At 36.3% G+C, this 21,313-nt stretch overlaps 2 protein-coding genes across 2 annotated transcripts; one reads left to right on the top strand and one right to left on the bottom strand.

Moving 5' to 3' along the window:
* Positions 1-4,525: 4,525 nt before the first annotated feature.
* LOC129312770 (transcription factor MYB20-like) lies at positions 4,526-6,138 on the bottom strand. The gene is made up of 3 exons (XM_054955478.1): positions 5,803-6,138; positions 5,571-5,700; positions 4,526-5,467 (listed from the first exon to the last, which is right to left on the bottom strand). Exons 1-3 carry the CDS (start codon positions 5,933-5,935, stop codon positions 4,876-4,878), a joined length of 855 nt encoding a protein of 284 aa, XP_054811453.1. The 5' UTR covers positions 5,936-6,138; the 3' UTR covers positions 4,526-4,875.
* A 7,643-nt stretch (positions 6,139-13,781) lies between these two features.
* Positions 13,782-18,769, top strand: LOC129302497 (glycosyltransferase family 92 protein RCOM_0530710). The gene is made up of 8 exons (XM_054941440.1): positions 13,782-14,127; positions 14,204-15,796; positions 16,942-17,209; positions 17,292-17,371; positions 17,460-17,614; positions 17,716-17,765; positions 17,926-18,000; positions 18,099-18,769. The coding sequence occupies exons 1-8, from the start codon at positions 13,965-13,967 to the stop codon at positions 18,643-18,645; spliced, it is 2,931 nt and encodes a 976-aa protein (XP_054797415.1). The 5' UTR covers positions 13,782-13,964; the 3' UTR covers positions 18,646-18,769.
* The last annotated feature ends 2,544 nt before the right edge of the window (positions 18,770-21,313 follow it).

Below are 21,313 nucleotides of genomic sequence, written 5' to 3'. Positions count from 1 at the left end.
TTATTTTTAAGCCCATTAGGGTCAACCCGTTTAAGCTTAAATTACATTTGAAGGGTCTTAATTGCAAGCTCGGCTCTGCTGGGCATGTATTACTAACTCTAATATTCACTTTGATTTGGGGCCCATGTTTGAATAAAGCTTCAGGGCCCGTTTGAAAAATTGGATGTAATTGGTTATAAAAATAATTAATTAATATAATTAATTTTAATTATAATTGATTATATTGTAATGCAATTTGTCTGGATGCTAAAATTAATTTTAGTTGTATAAATTAAAATAAAGAATATTACTTTTTAAAATTAAATTATTAATAAAGTTGTATTGAAAATTATTAAATTTGTTAAACTTTATCTAAAAAGTAAAATATATTATTTGACATTAAAATTGAATTTATAAGCAACTCCCATTGATTTATTTCAAAACATGATTTAGATCAATATCAATTATTAAATTATTAATTGTTTGGGTAACTTTTTTGAAAATTGATTATTTAGCCTCAATAGTCAATCTTTCTGTCAATCCAAACAGGTAGTTATAAACCAAATCTCCAACTTCATGCCCAACCGTTTAGGTCGTTTGAATTTGACTATTTTCTTTGGACCAGAGCAAAAAGAATTTTAGGGTTTTCTCAAAAAAAAAATCTGTTATTTTTTGGAGAAAGAAAGAAAAGAAAAGAAGTCAAATTACAATTGAACATTTAAAAACTTGAAACTTAAAAGTCTTATGTGCGAATGTAAGAGTTTTAACTTTTCTTTTTCCTTTTTAATATTTTATCTGTAATCTAGTTTGATGGTTTTAATTTAAGTAATTAATCCTTGCTAGTTGTTACTTGTATTCTTCTGTAGCAAAAATATTTTAAAATCATTAGAAACAACAATAAAAAATAAATAAAGATCTGCCGCTGAAGTTGGGGTCATTTCATTTGGATCAATCGCCCTAGCAAAAAAGAGAAAACAGTTTGGGTTACATGAAGTATTGACATTATATGAGCCACGCGAATTATATATATATATATATATATATATCTGTGTGTGTGTGTGTGTGTGTGTGTGACGCGAATTGTGTGTGTGTGTGTGTGTGTGGATTTTTAGCCTTGGATGGCGAAGGGTGGAGAAGCATCGTGGATCTCGCATTGTGTTAATTTAAGTATGCCCCGATTCTTGCATATACATCCACGTTAAATATATATATATATATATTTATTTATTTATTTATTTATTTATGAAATTGCGTCGTTCCTTTATATTTCCCAGCACGTTCCTGAATTAAAGAACCATACATATTTAAGTTGGATTTACCTCCTCTAAAATTGATATATGTATATTTATGTAGAAGTCTCGCAACTGTGGGATGTTGAGATATTTAAATAAAAATAGAAATTTATATGCCTTAAAAAAACAATAAAATGAAAAATATTAAAATAATTTATAAAAATTTACGTGTTTAAATTTTAGAGATTTTTTTTTTAAATAAAAGCCACAAAAAGTGTGTTAGATGACATGTTGTGTCATATCAACATATAACAAATTCTACAACCAAGTGATGGGGTGTCAAAAATATAAATATTAAATTCATCGATAGAAGCTTAATGAGTCAACCAAATTACACATTTGTTAGCCTCCCTATAGACGTGATCGAAGGTAATCATTCAGTCTCTTATAACAAAATTTTTTATTTTGTTGATAGTTGGAATTAAAAGGTGATTTATAAATAACTCATTGCATATTAACGTGAGAGTTTTTAAAAAGTTAAACTAAACATTAAATTTATCAATCTTTTTAGCCCAACAAATGTTTAGTTCTTTCAAGATATCCATAAATTTAGTTCTTATACTTGAGTGATATTTGATATATTTGGAAAAGCCATTCATTCAATTGTCATGTTCATTTTAAATAAGGCCATAACAGGAAGTTGCATCTTAATTATTGACTGAGTCATTTATATCAAATCTAACCCATCCATATCTAGGCCATGACCATTTTAGTTTTGATTTATCATCTTATTAAGTCAAAAAATTAATTATTAATTAAAAACATTGAGAATATTTTAAATGTTAATAAATATGATGTCTTTGTTAGGATTGTCTTCTTCAAAATAATTTTAGAGAATTTAAACCTCTTTATTTAAGACCTGACATCACGAATTTGGCTGCTTCCTCTGCCACTACCAAAATCACAAACCCTTATTGTTACTTTTCATATTGCAATAGTACTGGCCTTTTTCCGCGCGCTTTCTATATTTTATTCTATTTATTTATTATTTTTGATTGGATGTACTTTTTAAAATATCTATTAATTTAGTTTCATAATATTTATTTTGAATATTGAATCAAAAGTATATTTAAATTTTCAAAAATGCTATTCAAACTGGCACTAAATATATAAGGTCTAAGTTTTAATTCAATTTGATTTGATTTAAAAATTAAAGTATTAGTAGAGCAAGTTACAAGATAATAATAAAATTATTTAATATGATTTCTAGTTATCAATATGGACACATTATGGGCAGTGCAAATTGTGAGATTCAATTTTTACTCCCTTGCGTCCTTACTAATTCCCCCCCCCTTAAATACCTTTGTTTTGATATTTACTAATAAATTAAATGATATCTTAGCTAATAAAACAACCCCCTATTATTAATAAATTTCATTCAGAATAATTCTACAATTTTGAAAGTATTAACTAATAATAATGTTCTCAATCTATGTTGAATATTTGACAAGCCTTAATGGTAAGGACTAGATGGATTCCTGTTTATGAATAGAAATGTTTCTTCATTGGTTACAAAAAATTAATAAGGGCGGGTATTTTGGAGTTCATAAAGTGAATTTATAGAAAGTTTAAGTTACTAGGAAATACTCCCCACGCTGTTCATTATAAGGAACCTCTAAACATATCATCACAATCAAGAAAAAAAAAAAAAAGCGGTTAATGATGAGAAAAACAAGGCCAATAATTTATACCTAGCGAAAATAAATTCCTATCACTTCCTAGAACTTCAAAGTGAATTTATAGAAAGATTAAGTTACTAGGAAATACTCCCTCTACTATTTATTATAAGGCACCTCTAAACATATCATTATAATCAAGAAAAAAAGGTGGTTAATAATGAGAAAAATATGGCCCAATAATTTATATCTGGTGAAAATAAATTTCCACCACTTGCTAGAACTTTAGAGGAGCAAATAAACAAGTATATGACAGAAAAATAAATAGCACAAATTTAGCCAAAGACACTACAAATTATTAATGTGAAAAACCCCTTAATGCAAGGGTAAAAATATGAGTCATATAGATTAATGAAAAACAGTTCCAATCAAATACGCAAACAACTGCAAGCAAATGATGAAGATCATGAAAAACATTCAAATTAGAGACAAAATATAGTGAAGTGAGAAAATTGGCGATCCAACTATTAAAAATAATGAAAAAATTAATGTAATTAATATCACATCAAATACCTAATATCCATGGGACCATCAATTATTTGCAGAATACGTTGTATAATGAAGAAGTACATAGTAATTGGGAGTGGTAATTAGACGAGCAACAACTGAGGGTTGAATTAAGTGGGTCTACTTAACACGAAATTATTATTGATAATAACCGACAGAAATAAGCGACCAGGCGAAGAAACCTTATTCGACACTCCATGATGATGCCCGCGACCTCTTTTTTAAGGAAACAATAAAAAGTTATGATCTCATCATTCTTAAGCCCCCACATGTGGATGCTTCAGCACTTCAATCCAAAGTGATTTACAAAAAATCACCCAAGTAATTACAGAAATCCAACCCCCCTTTTATCAATTATATCGTGATTCAATTTTTAATTAAATATTTTATAGCTTGTTTAATTATAACTGTGAATCATTATCTTGTCTCTTATCAATATTATTAAAAATATTACTACATATGAAGCGCACCAATTTAATTTACTTCCTCATGTATACTCAAGATCATGTTCGTAGATTCACAGTTATTTTGATCTGAGATAATTAAATATATGAAAGAACTTCCCCCAGATTCATGCATAGAGGAAGTGACGGAGATTCCCATTCCAATATAATTGGTTTCAGTGCTTGGCACGACTCACTCCCAATTATTCAACTCCAAATGTTTATCGCTTCAATAAAAAAGCTGCATTATATGCATCACGTCCTAAAGTTGCACGAGTCTTTAATTTGTCCCAACATGTACACGCTTCTATTAATTAAGCATGTTTAAGTGCTTTATTTTATACATTATATGTTGCCTGCTTTCTTTTCCACAGTCATGAGTCATCATTATACACCTATCTGGTTGAACATATCATATCACTTCGTTTTCATTGATCAAATATAAACTGCTCACTTGATATATACTTTTATCAAATCAAAAGCCAAAAGTGAGGGTGGATTTAGAAATGAGGACCCAAAAAAAAAAAAAAAAGCCATGGGATCGATGAAAACAAGGTGCAAAATGCATCTAATTAATCAAATCAATTATTATTATTGATTCAAAAGACGCAAGGGACCAAGTGAGAAAACCTGGGCATATGATCATGATGCTGTGTGTGACCACTTCAATAAATTAAAATCTACACACGGCCAGTTACGCAGGAGACAAGAACAAGTGATGATTGTTTTCAAGCCTGTCCTATCCCCAATCAATCCAAAGTAATAATGAAATGAAAGACCAAGCGATCACATAACTCCAATTGGCATTCGACATGAAAAGCATCATCACATGCCTCAAAGTTAAGCATTAATTCACCACAGAACCAGGAAATGCAGGGACATCGAAGCACGTAGCAAACTTCTTTACATTTAGTTTTTTCTCAGAGATGTTATTTTGCTTCAGAGAGATTGTCAAAATTCTAAGGGTTGTTATACTGATTATCTATTTCCAAAGCAGAAAACATCCTGATCCATCAAAGGATCGAAGCCATCCCATTCGAGAATGGATTCCATGCTAATACTATCGACCCATTCCAGTAACGAGTTTTCCCCCAGGTAAGAAGATTCGCTCATGGAAAGGTGGCTAGAATCTTCCAGAGAAAAAGACGAGCCACTAAAAGAGCCAGTACTGGCATTCTTCTCTTGGTTCGTCCTCGATCCCAGGTCCAAGTCGGAGCATATTATTTCGTTTTTGTTTGGAAGATCATAGGTAAGATCATCCCAAGTCACCTTGTTTAATTCTACCTTGTTCCCTTGTTCTTCTGAAACAACTTGTAGTGTGCAGCCGCTACTGTCCGAGGACTTCATTATCATCTCCACATTTTCTTCCGACCCTGTGGAAAAACTCGGCCTTGATTGGCTTCTTTGTTTCCTATTATCGCTGACTTCTTGCTTTTGTATTTGCTCGATCGGCGTGTGTGTCACAGGGTCGAGACCCATCAGCTTCATCTTCTTCTTGATCCTCGTGTTCCAATGGTTCTTGATTTCATTGTCCGTCCTCCCAGGAAAATGTGCAGCAATCTTAGACCACCTGAGAATGTGATGATCATTCATTGTGTTAGTGTGAAACTGAACAGTGATCATCCTATAAATTAACCTTCACACAATCATATATATGGTATAAAAATCTTTACCTGTTACCAAGACGTGAATGTAGCTGAATAATTTGATCCTCTTCCGTATCCGTGAAGCCGCCTCTCTTGAGGTCTGGCCTCAGATAATTGATCCATCTCAATCTGCAGCTCTTTCCACATCGCAGCAGACCTTGATCAATCACCGAAACGGAAACAAATAGAACCGATTTAGACACGCAATAAATACCAATCAAACGCAAATGAATTAAGAACACACGGAAAGTGTATGCACCTGCAAGCTTGGGAACCATACGCCAGCAATGGATGCCATTGTTGAGGATGAAGTTGATGAGCTTGTGATCTTCCTCAATGGTCCAAGGGCCTCGCTTCAAACCAACCTTATCACAACAAGGCTGCCTTCCCATTTTCGGAAACTAGTCTAATCTTGAATAAACAGAGAGTGGAATAAGTGGACCATATAAAGGAGGAAGAGGTGCTTATAAAGGAGCTTGAATTCCAAGCAAAGATGCTGCCAGATCACCCACACATATTAAAATCAGCAGTGTGTCGTCTCAGAGGGGAGATTAATGATTGGACGGAAAGCATTGAGTTGAAAGCTAACCACAAAAGAAATGGAGGCTCGTCATTATCATAAAAGCCTCGCCACTCCCCACTCTTATTAATTCAATGAGCTGTGCTCTATAATGAAAATATTACGGCGAAGAAGAAGAAGAACCAGACGTACGTGGATCATCTTTCCACCTTGACAAGTTTTATTTTATTTTTCAAAAAGAAATTATATTTGTACACATATACACATGTCATTGTTTCCTGGTCTGTGTGAGCCTCGAAGAAGCATAAAAATAAAAGGGGTTGATGGGATTCCTTGGTTCGCAAAAGGCTGGCCAGCTTTGCCGTAGCAGACAAACTTTCTTTTAGGCAAGAGATGCTTTCTCACCGTTCTATGAAAGCGGGCTGAAATTCCACCCGTGGATTCACTCGCCACTGTACCCTTCACGGCTCGTGTAATGAATAAGAGGTAATAATTAGAGTCAAGAATTTAGGTCGGGTTTGACGGGCTGCCATTTAAGCCCGTTTCAATAAGGATTCGGGCTTAAAAATTTGACATTTTTTAGGGTAATCGGGCTTCAAAGCCCGGCCCTTTTAAACCCTAAAAAAAGGGCTTGGGCTCGGACAGCCCGTGAAGTCGTTTTACTATTCACAAAGTATTTTTTTCACCTTTTTTCAGATAATGTGCAAACATTGATTTGTATTTTGTACCAGCAATTGGTTGAATTGTTTTGTGCCATTTTATAGTAATTTTTATATTTTATCTTGTGATATATGTATATATATATATTTGATAATAAAACAATTTAATTAATAATTATTGTAGGTGACGATGAAGAAGCTGCAGAAATAATTCATATTGAGCCTCCGCCTCCATCTTTTACAAGTGGATCTACATCTAAGGGTTTTAATATTTTATTTATGGATGATAATGAGGGAAATTTTGGTTAGGATTGATGATGATGTTTGCCTTCATTTTATTTGGACTTTTAAATTTTTTGTTCATTTTTTAGATTATGTGAGACTTTGGTTTGATATATGTTAAATTTTAAAATATTCTAAATAAATTTTAATGTTGAATTTTATTTTATTTTATTCTTATCCGGGCTTACGGGCTCGACCCTGAACTCTATAAATAAGGGTCGGGCTTTAATTTTAGGGTAAAATTGGGATAACCGGGTTTTAGGGCCTAGGCTCATAAGGGTCGAGCCCATATGGTTAGGCCCGCCCGTTTACCAACTCTACAACAAATAATACATCAATGCCCCACTCAGTGATGAATATTAAGTAATAAAGTAGGAAAAGGACGTCACTACAAATAAAATTGAAGGGATATCTAATCCCAACTTCAGTGAAGTCGATTCAGTGATCATTATTAATTATATATGTCTTAATGGCTGGATGCTGATATTTAATTTCACTGGAGACCGGAGGACGTGACCAAGTTGTAAAATTCAAAAGAGTTGAATTTGACAAATTATATATATTATTTCTGACTTTGGATGGATGATGGATGTGAAGGGATCAAAGAAGCCAGAAATAAGCAGAAAGTGAGAGCCTGGATGGGGTAGCTCAATCATACTTATTCTCCTGAGCAGGGGACATCAGCGGGGTCACTTTAAAAAATGTTCAAGTACATAAACCGAACATCTCTGCACGATCCCATCACCAGTGTGCACTTGAAACCGTAAATTAACACATACTTAAACTTAAAAAGTCTATTTAAAAATAGCAATTATTTATTCATTTTAACAAAAGCACATTTTAAATATAATTTAAATAAATTTTGGAGGGAAACCCAAACAAGCCCTTCCTCTCATCACTTTTGAGATTTCAGATCTATTTAATTTAATTTATTAGGCTCTTGACAGTTAACATCCATCATTTCCCTGCCTAGGTTGTGGCGTTAGATTTACAAGTTAAAATGCACATTAATTTGGTCGTTGATCACTATGCTGGTCATCAGTTGTCACATCCCTTGGTAATTTAGAGTTAATTTTTTTTGTAAAAATAATAATAATTATAAAAGTTGACGCTTTTCTCTTCAAATTTAACATTCTGATTTTTCATAAACGTTAAGTACGTTCCTGTTTTATTTTACGTTTCAATTGATTGGTCTTTGTTTCATTCCGTGGTGTTAATAGTTTTTCAACGAAAATTAAGGATGATAAATTAATTAAGGATGTAGCATATAGCGAGAATGGAATGGATAAGAGTTGGTTGACTTTGGGATTGTAAGATTCTTGTTCATCTCCCGACAGTGTGATTTAGGAGCGGCTGACTCATACTCATACGTTGAACCAGAGGACGACCCTATACGCTTAGCTATCTTCAACCGAAACCCAATTTATAAATCGTACATCCCCCGAGATCGATCGCAGTCAATTGTATATGTGTTGTGCACCACACAAAAAAAAAAAAAAAAGAAAAAAAAGATTGATGCATGATCGGGTCGTCCGGTTCATGCACCCGAATATTCCCCAAAATCTCTAGCGATCTAAGCTGTTCATATTTTGCCAAGCAAAGCGCCCCCAACTTCATTTATTTAATCATAACAAGACCTAATAAGCCACTCCTTAATTCCCTCCTTATTATGTAAAGTCCTATATTAACTACTTTTATAATATTAAGGAAGTTAGTTAAGATTGATTAAATGTTAAACATTTTTGCAACTTTCAAAAATTACCCTTTCATTGGTATGATTCATCGGGTTAGAGAGGCAGATGGAAAAGCCATGGTTTAATTTTTAAAAAAATAAATGACAAATATTTTATTAAATTTTGTAAGGGGTCTTATATCAACGACTAATAGATGGGATCATATAAAATAAGAAAGGAGGGAGTTCTGAATGAATGCCATGGGATTAGATTATAGAGGTACACTTAAATACTTGGTGTTGAACTATTCTCCCGTAGGTCTGAGTAATTAGACGCGTAATTAAGATTCAAAGATATGTCTTAGCTGAACAAAAAAAAAAAAAAAAAAAAAAGATGCAGAGATATGGAATGAAGAGAAGCAAGGATGGCGTGTTGGGGAGACAAGGGGAATAAGATAAGAGGAGGCTCAGAGGCGTGCATGTACATTCCAACTAAGTTGTCACTCACCCTACCACCCCGTCTTCTTATTTATTCTCTCACCATGGACTTCTTCGTCTTAAATCTTAATAAACCCTCGTACGGATCATTTCATTTTTTTTCCCCCTCCTGTTTTTGTTTAGAGGTCGTTACGCTCAAACTTCAAAGTGCGTTATTTTTTTCATATAAATATGAACGGGCTAGTTATTGAATATTCCAGTCCAAGCATGACGATTGCATAATTTTTCAATTAAAGTAGTACATGCGTATTATTATTAATTGCACGTGGATCTTTTCTTCTCCCTCGGGAGAGGGGAAACGTGGCATTGTGGACTGAGATACAAACCCATAAGAGGTGACTTGGTGTTTGAGCCCAAGCCCATCTCCCACCTTGCAAATAAAAATGATGCCAACGAAAACTTTTGTGGAATCCAAATTCCACAGCATCACACACTTTCATTCACCCCCCACTCCGACAGTATATTGTGGATTATTTTGACGGAGAAATGGAACTAATGAGTTTGAGTGAAATGAGCAACAAGTATTTAACTCTGTCAAATTAAAGTTAATAAAATAATAAGTGCGGCTCTAAATTTAACTAAGTCAACCTTGTATTGTAACAAACAAGTGGTTTAAAAACTAAGTTTATCACACATATATGAGTATGTTATTCTAATGACATTTTAATGTCAGTCTATAAATGAGAACTTTTAAAATACATCAATTTTTAAACTTCACAATTTATAATTGATTACATCATGTTAACAAGTAAAATTATTAAAATAACAAGTGTCATTATGAATTTAATAAGATATAGTTATATTATAACATGAAAATGGCTTAAAAGCTTGAGTTATTACATATATTTTTATCCTTGATATAATTAAATGAATTTGGTGGCTTAGTGATCAAAAACTTATAAATAGTTAGCGAGTTATGAGTTCAAACCCCCTAGCCACCTTTACTAGTTATCAAATTAATTGGTTATAGTGCTACCATCATTGGCGACTATTAGATTGACTTTTTTAAAAAAATAAGGGTATTGTTGTCATTCCATACTCAAACTTATTTACATCTTAGTCCTTTAACCCTATAGTGTAAAATTAGAAATCTTTTAGTCCTTTATTGCAAAAAAAAAGTGGCTACAAAAGTCCTCTAGTGTGATTGTCCTTTTTTTAATATGCATGCTTTTATATATCTTTTTTTTTGTTTTAATAAAAATATATACCATCCTATCTTTTTGTTCTTTATATTGATAAACTCTCACATATTATTGTGGATATAGTGATTGACAAGATCGAGTCTGATTATAATGGCAACATATGGAACCCTTGTCTCACATCTTTTGCTTGCAGACGATTTACTGCTCTTTTAGGAAGCTAGCATGGAGCAATTAGATGTTGTGTTCAAGACTTTGGGAATGTTTATTAATATTTCTAGCTAACAAGTGAGTACTGGAAAAACAACGTAACTATATTTTTCTCTAACAATGTGCTTCCTATTTACAGGAAAAGATTGTCAAATAGATTGGTTTTGCGAGCAGTGATGCTCTTAGCAAGTACCTTAGATTGAGAGATATAAATGGGTGCAATAAAAAACAGCAGTTCAACTTTTTGATCGAGAAGGTGCAATGTAAATCAAGCAGGTGGAAGTTGCAAACTTTCTCACTTGCAAGAAGACTAACTCTTGTTAAATCTGTGACATTCCAGAGCCCTAATTATCATATGATGCATAGTAAGGTGCTAGTGATTATTTGCAATGAGATTGAAAAAAAATCCTAAAGGAACTTTATTTAGAATTCAAGAGGTTAGGGAAGAATTCATGCCCTTAGTTGGAAGACACTTTGTGACCCTATAGACATCAGGGGTTATGGTTTGCAAAGGATATAAGTTATAAATGAAGCTTAGTTGTGCAAAGTGGTTTGGAACATCATTTATAGGCTTGACATTTTGTGTGCTTCCTTGCTATGAGGAAAATATATGAGGAAAGCTAGTTTTACTAAAAAGGTTGTGACTAAATCTAATGACTTTGCATTTTGGAGGAACATTATTGAGTTGTAGTCGAGTGTTGTTAAGTTCATCCCATGGGATATTTGGGAGGTAATACGATATCTTTTTGGAAAAACAAGTAGTTTAGCGGTGGAGGGGCTTGATTGATCATTGTATAAAGCAAATCCCTTTGGACATGATTGATATGAAAGTTTTTGAGGCAATGAAAGATGCAAGAGAGTGGAACTTACCTATATTACCCAATTATCTTGATGTCAATGAGTTTAATTTAATCATGGGACATCATCCATTGAGTCAATTTGATGGCAGGGATAGAGTTGGGTAGGAGCTTAAGGCTAATAAGTCCTTCATGGTCTCCTTTACGTATGAAGTTTTGAGCGAAGCTCCTAATGGTGATCTAAACCAAGCGTGGAGTTCAATTTGGCAATGAAAAGACCCTCAAAGAGTGCAAACCTTCATGTGGTTGGCTATTCATAAGAGAATTATGACAAATTAGTAGAGAAATTTGATTTTTAGAGTTCCTAACTACTGTGATCTTTGCCATAATGTAGCAGAAGATGTGTTGCATGTGATTAGGGACTATACCAAGGCAAGAGGTGCCTAAAATGAATTCCTTTTCACAAGAGGAGGAGGTTGGTTCTGCTTTCTTATAACAAGAGAGACTGGTTTTTATGGAATTTGAAAAATGGTAGATATCACAATGGTATTGCTAGCCCTCACGATTTGGAAACTATATGGAAAGCCAGGAATGAGGGGATATCTAATGGGGATAATATATTTGTTGCAAGACTCATAAATAGAATATGCAATTTTGTGAGGCTTGTGCAAGTTAGCACAAAGTGCAATATGCAAACAATGGTTGCTCAAAGACCTACTCAAGGTGTCCAGGAGCCACCATTGAATGACTGGATAGAACTTAATATAGACGGTGCCATGAGAGGTAATCTAGGTGCAGCTAGCTGTGGTGGTGTTTTTCGCAACTTGGCCGAGAAGTGGATGGGAGGCTTTTGTCTATAGTTTAGGTTATTGTATGGTTAAAGAAGCGGAATTTTGGACTTTCTACCATGGCTTACAGGTAGCTTGACATTTCAATATGATTAAACTAATAGTGGAAAGTGACTCCATCTCTGTTGTTCAAGAGTTCCAATTGGCTTTAGAGAATAATGAGTCTCAACAGCATCAAATGCGTTGTGCTATTAATTTGATCAATGAGGATTGGCAGATTTTGGTGAGATATGTTTCATGAAAGCAATCAGTGCACTAATTGGATTGTGAAATTTGGCTTATTTCAATGTATTGAGTGTAGTATATATTCCTACTACACCTCCTAGAAGTTTCTTGAGTAGATGTATCGAGATTTTATGAGTCATAATGATCCTAGTTCTTTTAGTTAAATAAAAGTTTTGGGCTCTGCCTTATTTCTGATTTAAAAAAAAAAAATCCTATATCTATATATCCACGCCATTAATTAATGTCCATGTCAGGTTAGTGTTGCGGATATTCATGGCAACGGAGTATTCAATTAGTTTGCATTGCTTTGTTTTTTATCTTCTGGTTAGTTTGCCCCATTTTCCCATTTTCTCTCCCTTGTAAGTCCAGCTCAAGTGATCGCGGATGCCTTTCTCCACATCAGAGCGTTAGGGGAAAATATGGGTTTAACAATGAAGGACATTTAAACTTTAACGAAATCTAGGTGCATGGAAAATTCATTCACCGAGCCTATGCAACTTTTTCAAAATTAATAAGAATTAAATTAAATTATAACAAGACATTAAACTATGTGGATGAAAATAAAGTTAAAAAAAACTTTCTTTAAAAATAGGAGAATGACATTTAAGACTCCATTAAAAAAATTTATTGTAATAAAGACTCATTAGTTTTATGGTGAATATTGTCTTATAAAAACACTTATTTGCTATTATTAAAAACTAAATTTTAATTTATATTTTTTGTTAGAATCTTTTTAAAAATTTAATAAGTTAAGGGTTCAACTTTTAATAACAGCATATATATGTTTTTATAAAATAATATTCAATACGAAATTTATAAGTTTTTATTGTGATAAATTTTCTTTTGAGAAAAAAGACAACATATGTGTAAACTTGAAATAAGTTACCCCCTGGCTTAATGTTCCCAAGCACTACAGGAAGGAGGAGGAATTAAAGAGCCCCATAAAACTGGATCATGAATGCCGCCTTATACGGGACGTAACCGCCTAGGCCGCCGTAATTAAGTCGTGGGAAGGCCTCGACAGGGACATGGCCATCATCAAACCCTCTTATTATTTTTCTTAAAAGGAAGATAAAAAGTCAAAAAAGGTCGCCTTAGGTAATTACCACAGCCACAAAACCATACAAAAAAGTCTTGACAATTGAAGACACCACCGGACTTTGATCAATTGATCTCATGAACTGGTAATTCCCGTCTTTAGCAACAGAAGAGTATTAAACTAGCTAGGTGTATTGCGTAATAGCAAACGCTATCATTTCAAGTCAAGAGCCAACGGCATGAAAATAAAAAGGTTGTGTGGGTGCGTTTGGGCATGTGCCTTTTTTAAATTATGTAGTAAAAATAACGAATTAAAAATATAAAAGGGTGGGACTGTAAATGTCGGGAAGAAACGGAAAATGCATGAGAGTGGTAGCCAGCACTAGCGATTTAACCACCGCATGTGAAGCGACATGTACGGGTAGGGGGAGACGACTCGGATTTACAGGTTAAGACCTTCCTCCACCCTCCTTTCTTCCTCCTGCCATCATCAGCGTCAACGAATGACATGACGCACGCCCAAGAGCATTGCCATGTCACCCCAGTTTTCCGAGGTGCAGGCAGCCATGAAAGATCGTCGCCGACGTGACTCCCCCGCCCTTTCATGGATCTCCTTCTTCTGGTGCACCCTCTTCGTCGTCCTCTCTTCCGCCATCCTCACCTCCCTCGCCACTCTCCGTCGCTTCTATTCCCAAGGTGCATACCCCTTCTCCCTCTCCCTCCTCATTCTCATTCTCGTTCATTTAATTCCCCCGTTTTTGATTCCACACAGATCCGCCTCACCCGAGCGCCCTCCTCTCACGCCAAACCTGGGTCCTGCAAGCCAAATCCAGCCACTCCTCCCACACTCCCGCTCTTACGGTTCGAGAAACGGTCGTGCTCCCGAATCAGGCTCTTGTTTTCCTGAATTACCCCCCATCTTTCCGCTTTTATACCCCAGATGACATCCAGTGCGTATATTCCTGGCCCAACTCCTCCACCACTCGCGAGCCTCCGCTTCAAATAGAGCCCACCCATGCTCGCGAGCACATGGTTCGGTGCCCGATCCACCCGCTCCGCCTCAACGTCTCCCTCGCCGTCCAATCCAAGGTTTCTTTCCGTCCCAATTACAAGTGGCACCCGCTCGTCTACGAGGCCCTGTTCGACAGCGACAACACCACCATCGTCTTCGTCAAGGGCTTCAACCTTCGTCCCGCCAGAGAAGCCGACCCTTCCAGATTCCAGTGCCTCTTCGGCTGGGATTTCAACTCCCCCAAGTATCTCCTCACCTCCGACGTCATTTCCGTCGCCCAGGAGATCATCCGCTGCAGAACCCCTTCCAGCATTCTCACTAGCCACCCCAGGGTGAGATCTTCCTTCAAGGTTTCAGTCAGGGCGGTCGGCAGAAAAGTACTGCCCACCATAGCCATGCCAGGTCTCCGGCCTCGACTTGGCCCGCCATCCCCGAAACGCCACGTAATGTGCGTGTGCACCATGTTACGGAACCAGGCCCGGTTCATCAAGGAGTGGATAATGTACCATACTCGAATCGGGGTCCAAAGGTGGTTCATCTACGACAACAACAGCAGCGACGATATCATCGCCGTGATTGCGCTCCTACGGCGAGCCCGATACAACATCACGCGCCACGTGTGGCCGTGGATTAAGACCCAGGAAGCCGGGTTCGCTCACTGTGCATTACGGGCACGAGACGTGTGCGAGTGGGTTGGCTTCATCGACGTGGACGAGTTCTTCAACCTGAAAATAGAAGAGAACCTGGAAGGAGCGATCCTGCGGGAAACGAGCGAGTTCAAGAACGCGGGGGAGATACGGACGAGCTGCTTCAGTTTCGGACCGTCGGGGCTGAAGAAGATACCTCGCGAGGGAGTGATGGTGGGGTACACGTGCAGGATGGCGGAGAGGGAGAGGCACAAGAGCATAGTGAGGCCGGAAGCGTTGAATGAGAACCTGATAAATGTGGTGCACCACTTTCATCTGAAGGAAGGGTACGTGACGGTGGACGCTGACCGGAGCGCGATGGTGATAAATCATTACAAGTACCAGGTGTGGAAGGTGTTCAAAGACAAGTTCCAGAGGAGGGTGTCCGCCTACGTGGTTGATTGGAAGAGAAGAGAGAACGTAGGGTCCAAGGATAGAGTACCCGGCTTAGGGAGCAGCGCGGTGGAGCCGCCCAATTGGGCGAACCGGTTCTGCGAAGTCTGGGACACGGGTCTGAAGAACCGGGTAGTGCAGGTGTTCATGGACCCGACCAATCGTCTGCTTCCGTGGCAACCGAAGGAAGAGCTTGAGCAGCATCTTAGGAAACCACGAAGGAGGAGACGAAGGCAGAGAGGAGTCTCCACCAAGCAAAACGACACCCAACGAAGTGTTTAAGTGGTGTTCGGCGCGAGGATGACGTGGAAAGCACAATATAGAGTTGCAGTGTATAGAGGTAGTTGAATCCCGGGCTCTTTGTACATATAGTCAACGCAACAGCATATATCAAAGGGGACGTGTTATTTAGAAGCCATGAGCTATGTCAATTTTTGCATCTGTGGATGTCTAAGTACCATCTTTAAGGGTCAGTGAATATACTAGTTTAGAATTTGTGCACAGCACACCACCATCTCGCCTTAGTTATAATTACTATTACTATTAAACACATTTTTTGTGCAACATGAACTATAAAGGGAGCTGCATTGTTAATTATTATCATTAATGATTACTAAATACTGTGATTTGTTGTATATTTGAATATTGACAGATTATATGTACAAAAGTTGTGATTAAAAAAAGTAAATATATATGTAGCAATGTCTCACATTAGTTTTTCTCAATTTAATTCTCTTGATATTAATTGCTAAATAATCGTCAAATGCATTATCAATATTCATGATTTAGAATCGAAGTTAATAAAAAAAAATCCTTAAAACAAAGACATAGTAATTCAATAAAAATTTAACTTTTTAAAACAAAAATAGAAAGCATGCTAAATGCATATATATAATACTAAATGTAAATATTTTTTTAATGAGAATTTAAACCTGTATGTTGCGAGAGATTAATTCATTTTTTAAACCTAATATCTGATGATTAATTAAACTTATTCTTATTGTTTGGGGTGTTATTTTTTTCGTTGGTAACATTTTTGAGGTGATATATCTTAAAAGTATTAAATATATTTTATCCAATTTCACTTGTTTTTTAATTTCAACGCAACAAAGGAAATTATGGCCGGAATGAGCCGTTATACACATGATAAAGGCAACGTCCCCGAAAAACGGTAATCATTAGCCGGAAAGAAAAATGGAAAACGGAAGCGAATAGCCGAACCACGCGTGCACAACGAGCCACCACGTTTCCGCCCTCACATTATAGCCGTTGCAACTGCCGGCCCTGCGATTTCATTCAAAAATTTCGACCGTTAGGCTCACATTACACGACTCAAGATCACTCCCCTGATTCGTAGCACAACCTCTCTCTCTCTCTCTCTCTCTCTCTCTCTGTGTCTGTGACATCCCAGACCCTGACCTTTCCGGGGGGAAATGGTGAGCCAAGAACAAAGACGCAGCCCACAAGACCAAAAGAACCCATCCAGAGAAGCAAAGCCATTGGAAAATGGAGACAACTTGGGCGGCATGTTCAGCCCCAGATTCAAATCGGCTGCCGCTTTGGCTGGTTGGGACGAGGAGACCCTGCTATTCGCCAGCCTCGTCGTCGAAGACACCCCGGACAGACCTCCTAAGCATCGCAAACACTTTGATTTTAACATCAAGACTCCACCTGCCTCTTCAAGAAGGTATTATCGCGTTCTTTATTATTTTGTCTTTATCGCTTGACCCTCTACTAGTGTTTTGATGTGGCATATGTCTTGAGTTTAGGAAACGCAGAGCTCAACGGAGTCCACATCCAATCCCAGCTACTGTGCTTGACCTCGAACAAGATGAAACTCCCGGAAAGGGTCAGTATCTCCTCTGCATTACCTTTAACTATTCATCAATTCTATTCACGTTTTCTTCGTTATTAAAATGAATTCTGTTCTTGGACAGATATTGCCAAAAAGAAGAAAGAAAACAGAACCAGTGCTAACGAAGTGGAAGAGAATAAATTGACGCAGCAGACCTCTAGTTCTTCTTCTTCTTCATCTCCTTCAGGATCTGCTCTTCCCTGCATTGATAAACTCAGGGAGGAGCTTTCCTGCGCTGTAAGAGCGCTAATTTTTTAGTGAAGATCTCGTTTTAATTTCAATTTCTTCTTCTATCTTCCCGATTCGACGTGCTGATATTATTTCCTTTACTTTTCCAGATTTGCTTGGAGATATGCTTTGAACCAAGCACTACACCTTGTGGGCACAGGTACATCTCCAATTCCATAGTTTGACTTGATTATTCAAGATCGTGGTAGACTTCGTTGCAAGCTTAATTTTTTTTCTAAGGCTTATTCATTCGTAGTTTGGTACGAGGAGTGGACTTCGTTTTATCTTTTTTTCTTAATTCAGCATCTGCCATCGTGTAGCTTTTGTAGAAAATGCCTTCGATCTGCAGCGGATAAATGTGGAAGAAAGTGCCCAAAATGCAGACAACTGATAAGGTAATCTGGAAGCTTATAATTTGTGGAAGGAATAAGCCAGTCTTGATATGATATTTATACTAGCACAAGCTTATTACCATTTCTTCTGGGAATTTCAGTAATGGACGATCGTGCACCGTGAACACAGTTCTCTGGAATACAATACGGCTCCTTTTCCCCAAGGAAGTGGAAGCAAGGAAAGCAGCAGGTGCCTTGAATGTTCGGGAAGCCCAGCGGGGCACGACTCCAGAAACAGCATTCTATGATAGTCTCAGGAACCGAAGCACACGAACATCTGAGGCACCGAGCAGAGGCACAACTAGTTTGAGGAGAAGAGGTGTCACGAGAATTCAAGACGAGGATGAAGATGCTGCATTGGCAAGAAGGTTGCAGAGGGAGGAAAGTTGGGTGGTTCAGAATAATAATTCAAGCAATCAGACTCCGTCATCGTCGTCTTCAAGAGGGAGGTCAAGGAGAAGGATAACGAGCCAAGACGAGGATGCTGCTTTGGCTCTGACGTTGCAGAGGGAAGAGTTTATGCAGGCTTTCAGGGGAAGCCAAGGGCCTTCTGACACAAGTGTGTCTATGTCTTCAGCCAGAGCGAATTTGAGGGCCATGGCATCCAGAGCCGTTAATCTTAGAATTAGAGCCCGAAATCCCCTTTGATTATATTAAAAGCTGCGTCAATTCCCATATTTGACTCAGCCAAATTGTTCATTAACATTGCTGCTGAATATGATGTTTGACGTTAAATAGCTGTCTAACGCCGCAATATTATTTCTTTGATAAAGATTTGAACAGGACTTCAGTCTTTTTTTTTTTTTTTTTTCAAAGCAAAAGCACGGAAAATTTGATTGGTGATATAAATCTAGTTATGACGCGGAAAATCTGATTGGTGATAAAAGCATCGAAGTTTTACATTTTGAAAATGATATGACAATTATTTTAATTGTTAAAGCACCTGTTACTTGTAAAGAGCACAAGTGTTTAACAATTTAAAATTTTCATTGCAAAAATTACTAGATGGTGTTCTTTTTGGATTGAATGTCTGTGTAATTATAGCTGAAAAGAGTTAACGATATTTAATTAACATACCTTTTGTTAGGCTATTGCTTGCATATGAATTTAGTATCCGTCGCAATAAAAAAAGGCTGTTGGAATTTCTTGTACTGCCAAAAAAAAATTAAGGGAGAATTTAATGTAACCCACACCAAAAAAATTAATTATTACAACTAAGGTCGTTGACAAACTAGGACCATTGACAATAGTTGTTAATGCTTGTCCAGCATTTAGTTGTTAATAAATTTTATAATAATTAAAATTTTTTTTTGTAAGTCTTTGATATAATTCTCTTAAAAATTAGCTATATAAACTACGAATAAACTGAAGATATATATTTGGTGAGAGAAATACTAACTATATCAATTTATCGGAGTTACCAAAGGGTTTCCAGCTCAGTGATGATTGGGGCTGAGCTTGATAGGGCAGGCTACGATTTGATCCCCACAGGGCCACTTGGGAGGGAGCTAGAAGCTAGCCACCCAAAACTGTTCCCCAAATTCGGATCAGTCAGCCCGAAGGGTTGGATACCGGGTGAATTATTTCAAAAAAAAAATTATCGGAGTTGGCTTCCCTCCTTCAAGGAAGCCCTCCTCCACACCTCCGTTGAGGAGGTGCGAAATCTGAATTGTTCAGATTATTGGGCAATTCAAATTTAATGTTTTTTATTTCAAATTTTTTTAATAAATTTGTTTATTTGTCTATACAATTTAAATTTAATATAAATAGTCTATATTTAATATCAACTATTTTATAAATTAATTTTTTAAATGTATTTAATATCAAAAGTTTTAATAAATTTGTTCACCTATTTGTACAGTTCATATTTATTATAAATATTTATATTTAATATTAAATATTTTATAAATTGACTTGTTAGATATACTTGAAAATTTTTAATAAACTTATTCATCTGTATAATTTAAATTTAATATAAATGATTTATATTTAACGTCTTTGAGAATTGCGAAACCACATTCAAGTGCCACCTAACAAAGTTAACCTCGAGTAAGTTAAGTCTTCCGAATTTGCTGAATTACTGAGAGATCCCAAGGGACATGTGTTATTTTTAACATGGAAAAGACAAAATTACCCCTCAAATAATAAAAGACAAAATTTACTGACAGATCCCAATGAAAAAACTCGTCAAATTACCCTCAAAAGTGATCTCATCCTCGCGGCCTCGCCAAACCAAAAACTCATCGTCGAATTGCGTTGCGAATTCGGTGCTCATCATCCAGGCAGTGTTTGGATTAATATGGAGAAATCCTAGGTATTCTAAATTTCGGATTCATCTTCCTCCCCAAAGCGAAGGCAACAGAGTGTTCGAATTAGAGATCTGCAACAATCCTCTGCCATTTGCGAAGTCCGTGCAGGTCCGAGCGGTGATAGAGGTTTGAGCTCCAATAATGCACCATTTATGACATCTGAAGTGGTCCGAGCGGCGATAGCGGTTTCCCATTTTGATATTTTTTTTCACTCAATTTAACATTGATTGCTCAAAAGAATTATTAAACAAGCTAATCGTCTCTTATTCCGTGTCTTGATCCACTGAGAGTACAAGTTCATTGTAATGGGTTTCTAAAATTCAGCTCTACACTATGCAGAAAAATGGGTTACAACAACAGCTAGACTGATGAGATCTCTTCCATGAATTTATCTATCGTATGAATCAGTATTGACAGATATCTTGGAATAATACCCAGTCCTCATGCAAATCCGAAACCGCAAACCCCATTCTGAATGACCTCCCTTTGAATCACAATGAACAATTGCACGCCGAAGAGATTTTCAATGACATTCCTTGAACCTCAATGATCCAATCAGTTTACTTCCCTGCTGGCCATAATCCTACCGTTATATCTTCTAATACACAAGCGAAATAATTGGAAGAAGAAGATGCAAAAAGGGGAAATGTGTTTGTTGGAACAAGAGTTGCTGCCTTCATTTTCTGTTGTCAGATAACGGGAAATTTGATAATTAGACAATATAAATTATTTACATCAAAATCCTCGGAAACTTCATAATTATTTTTCCATTACGTGAGACCTCTGTGTAAATAGAGTCCAATAGTAATAGTAATTTTCCTTTAAGAATGCGGTGATGAAAATAAAAATTATAAAATAGCGTTCCATGAATGTGACAATTTGTCCAAACGTGTAGATTAAAAAAAAAAAAAAACACCTTCCATAAATTTTAGATTGAAAATCATTATTTTTAATGATCATAATTATCAATAGAGTTTGAAGAAAATTATTTTCTGTTTCAAGGAATA

The sequence above is a fragment of the Prosopis cineraria genome, unplaced genomic scaffold (assembly GCF_029017545.1).
Source record: "Prosopis cineraria cultivar Desert tree isolate PC_DT_omini unplaced genomic scaffold, ASM2901754v1 PC1, whole genome shotgun sequence".
Classification (NCBI taxonomy): domain Eukaryota; kingdom Viridiplantae; phylum Streptophyta; class Magnoliopsida; order Fabales; family Fabaceae; genus Prosopis; species Prosopis cineraria.
This window is presented reverse-complemented; position numbering and strand designations above follow the sequence as displayed.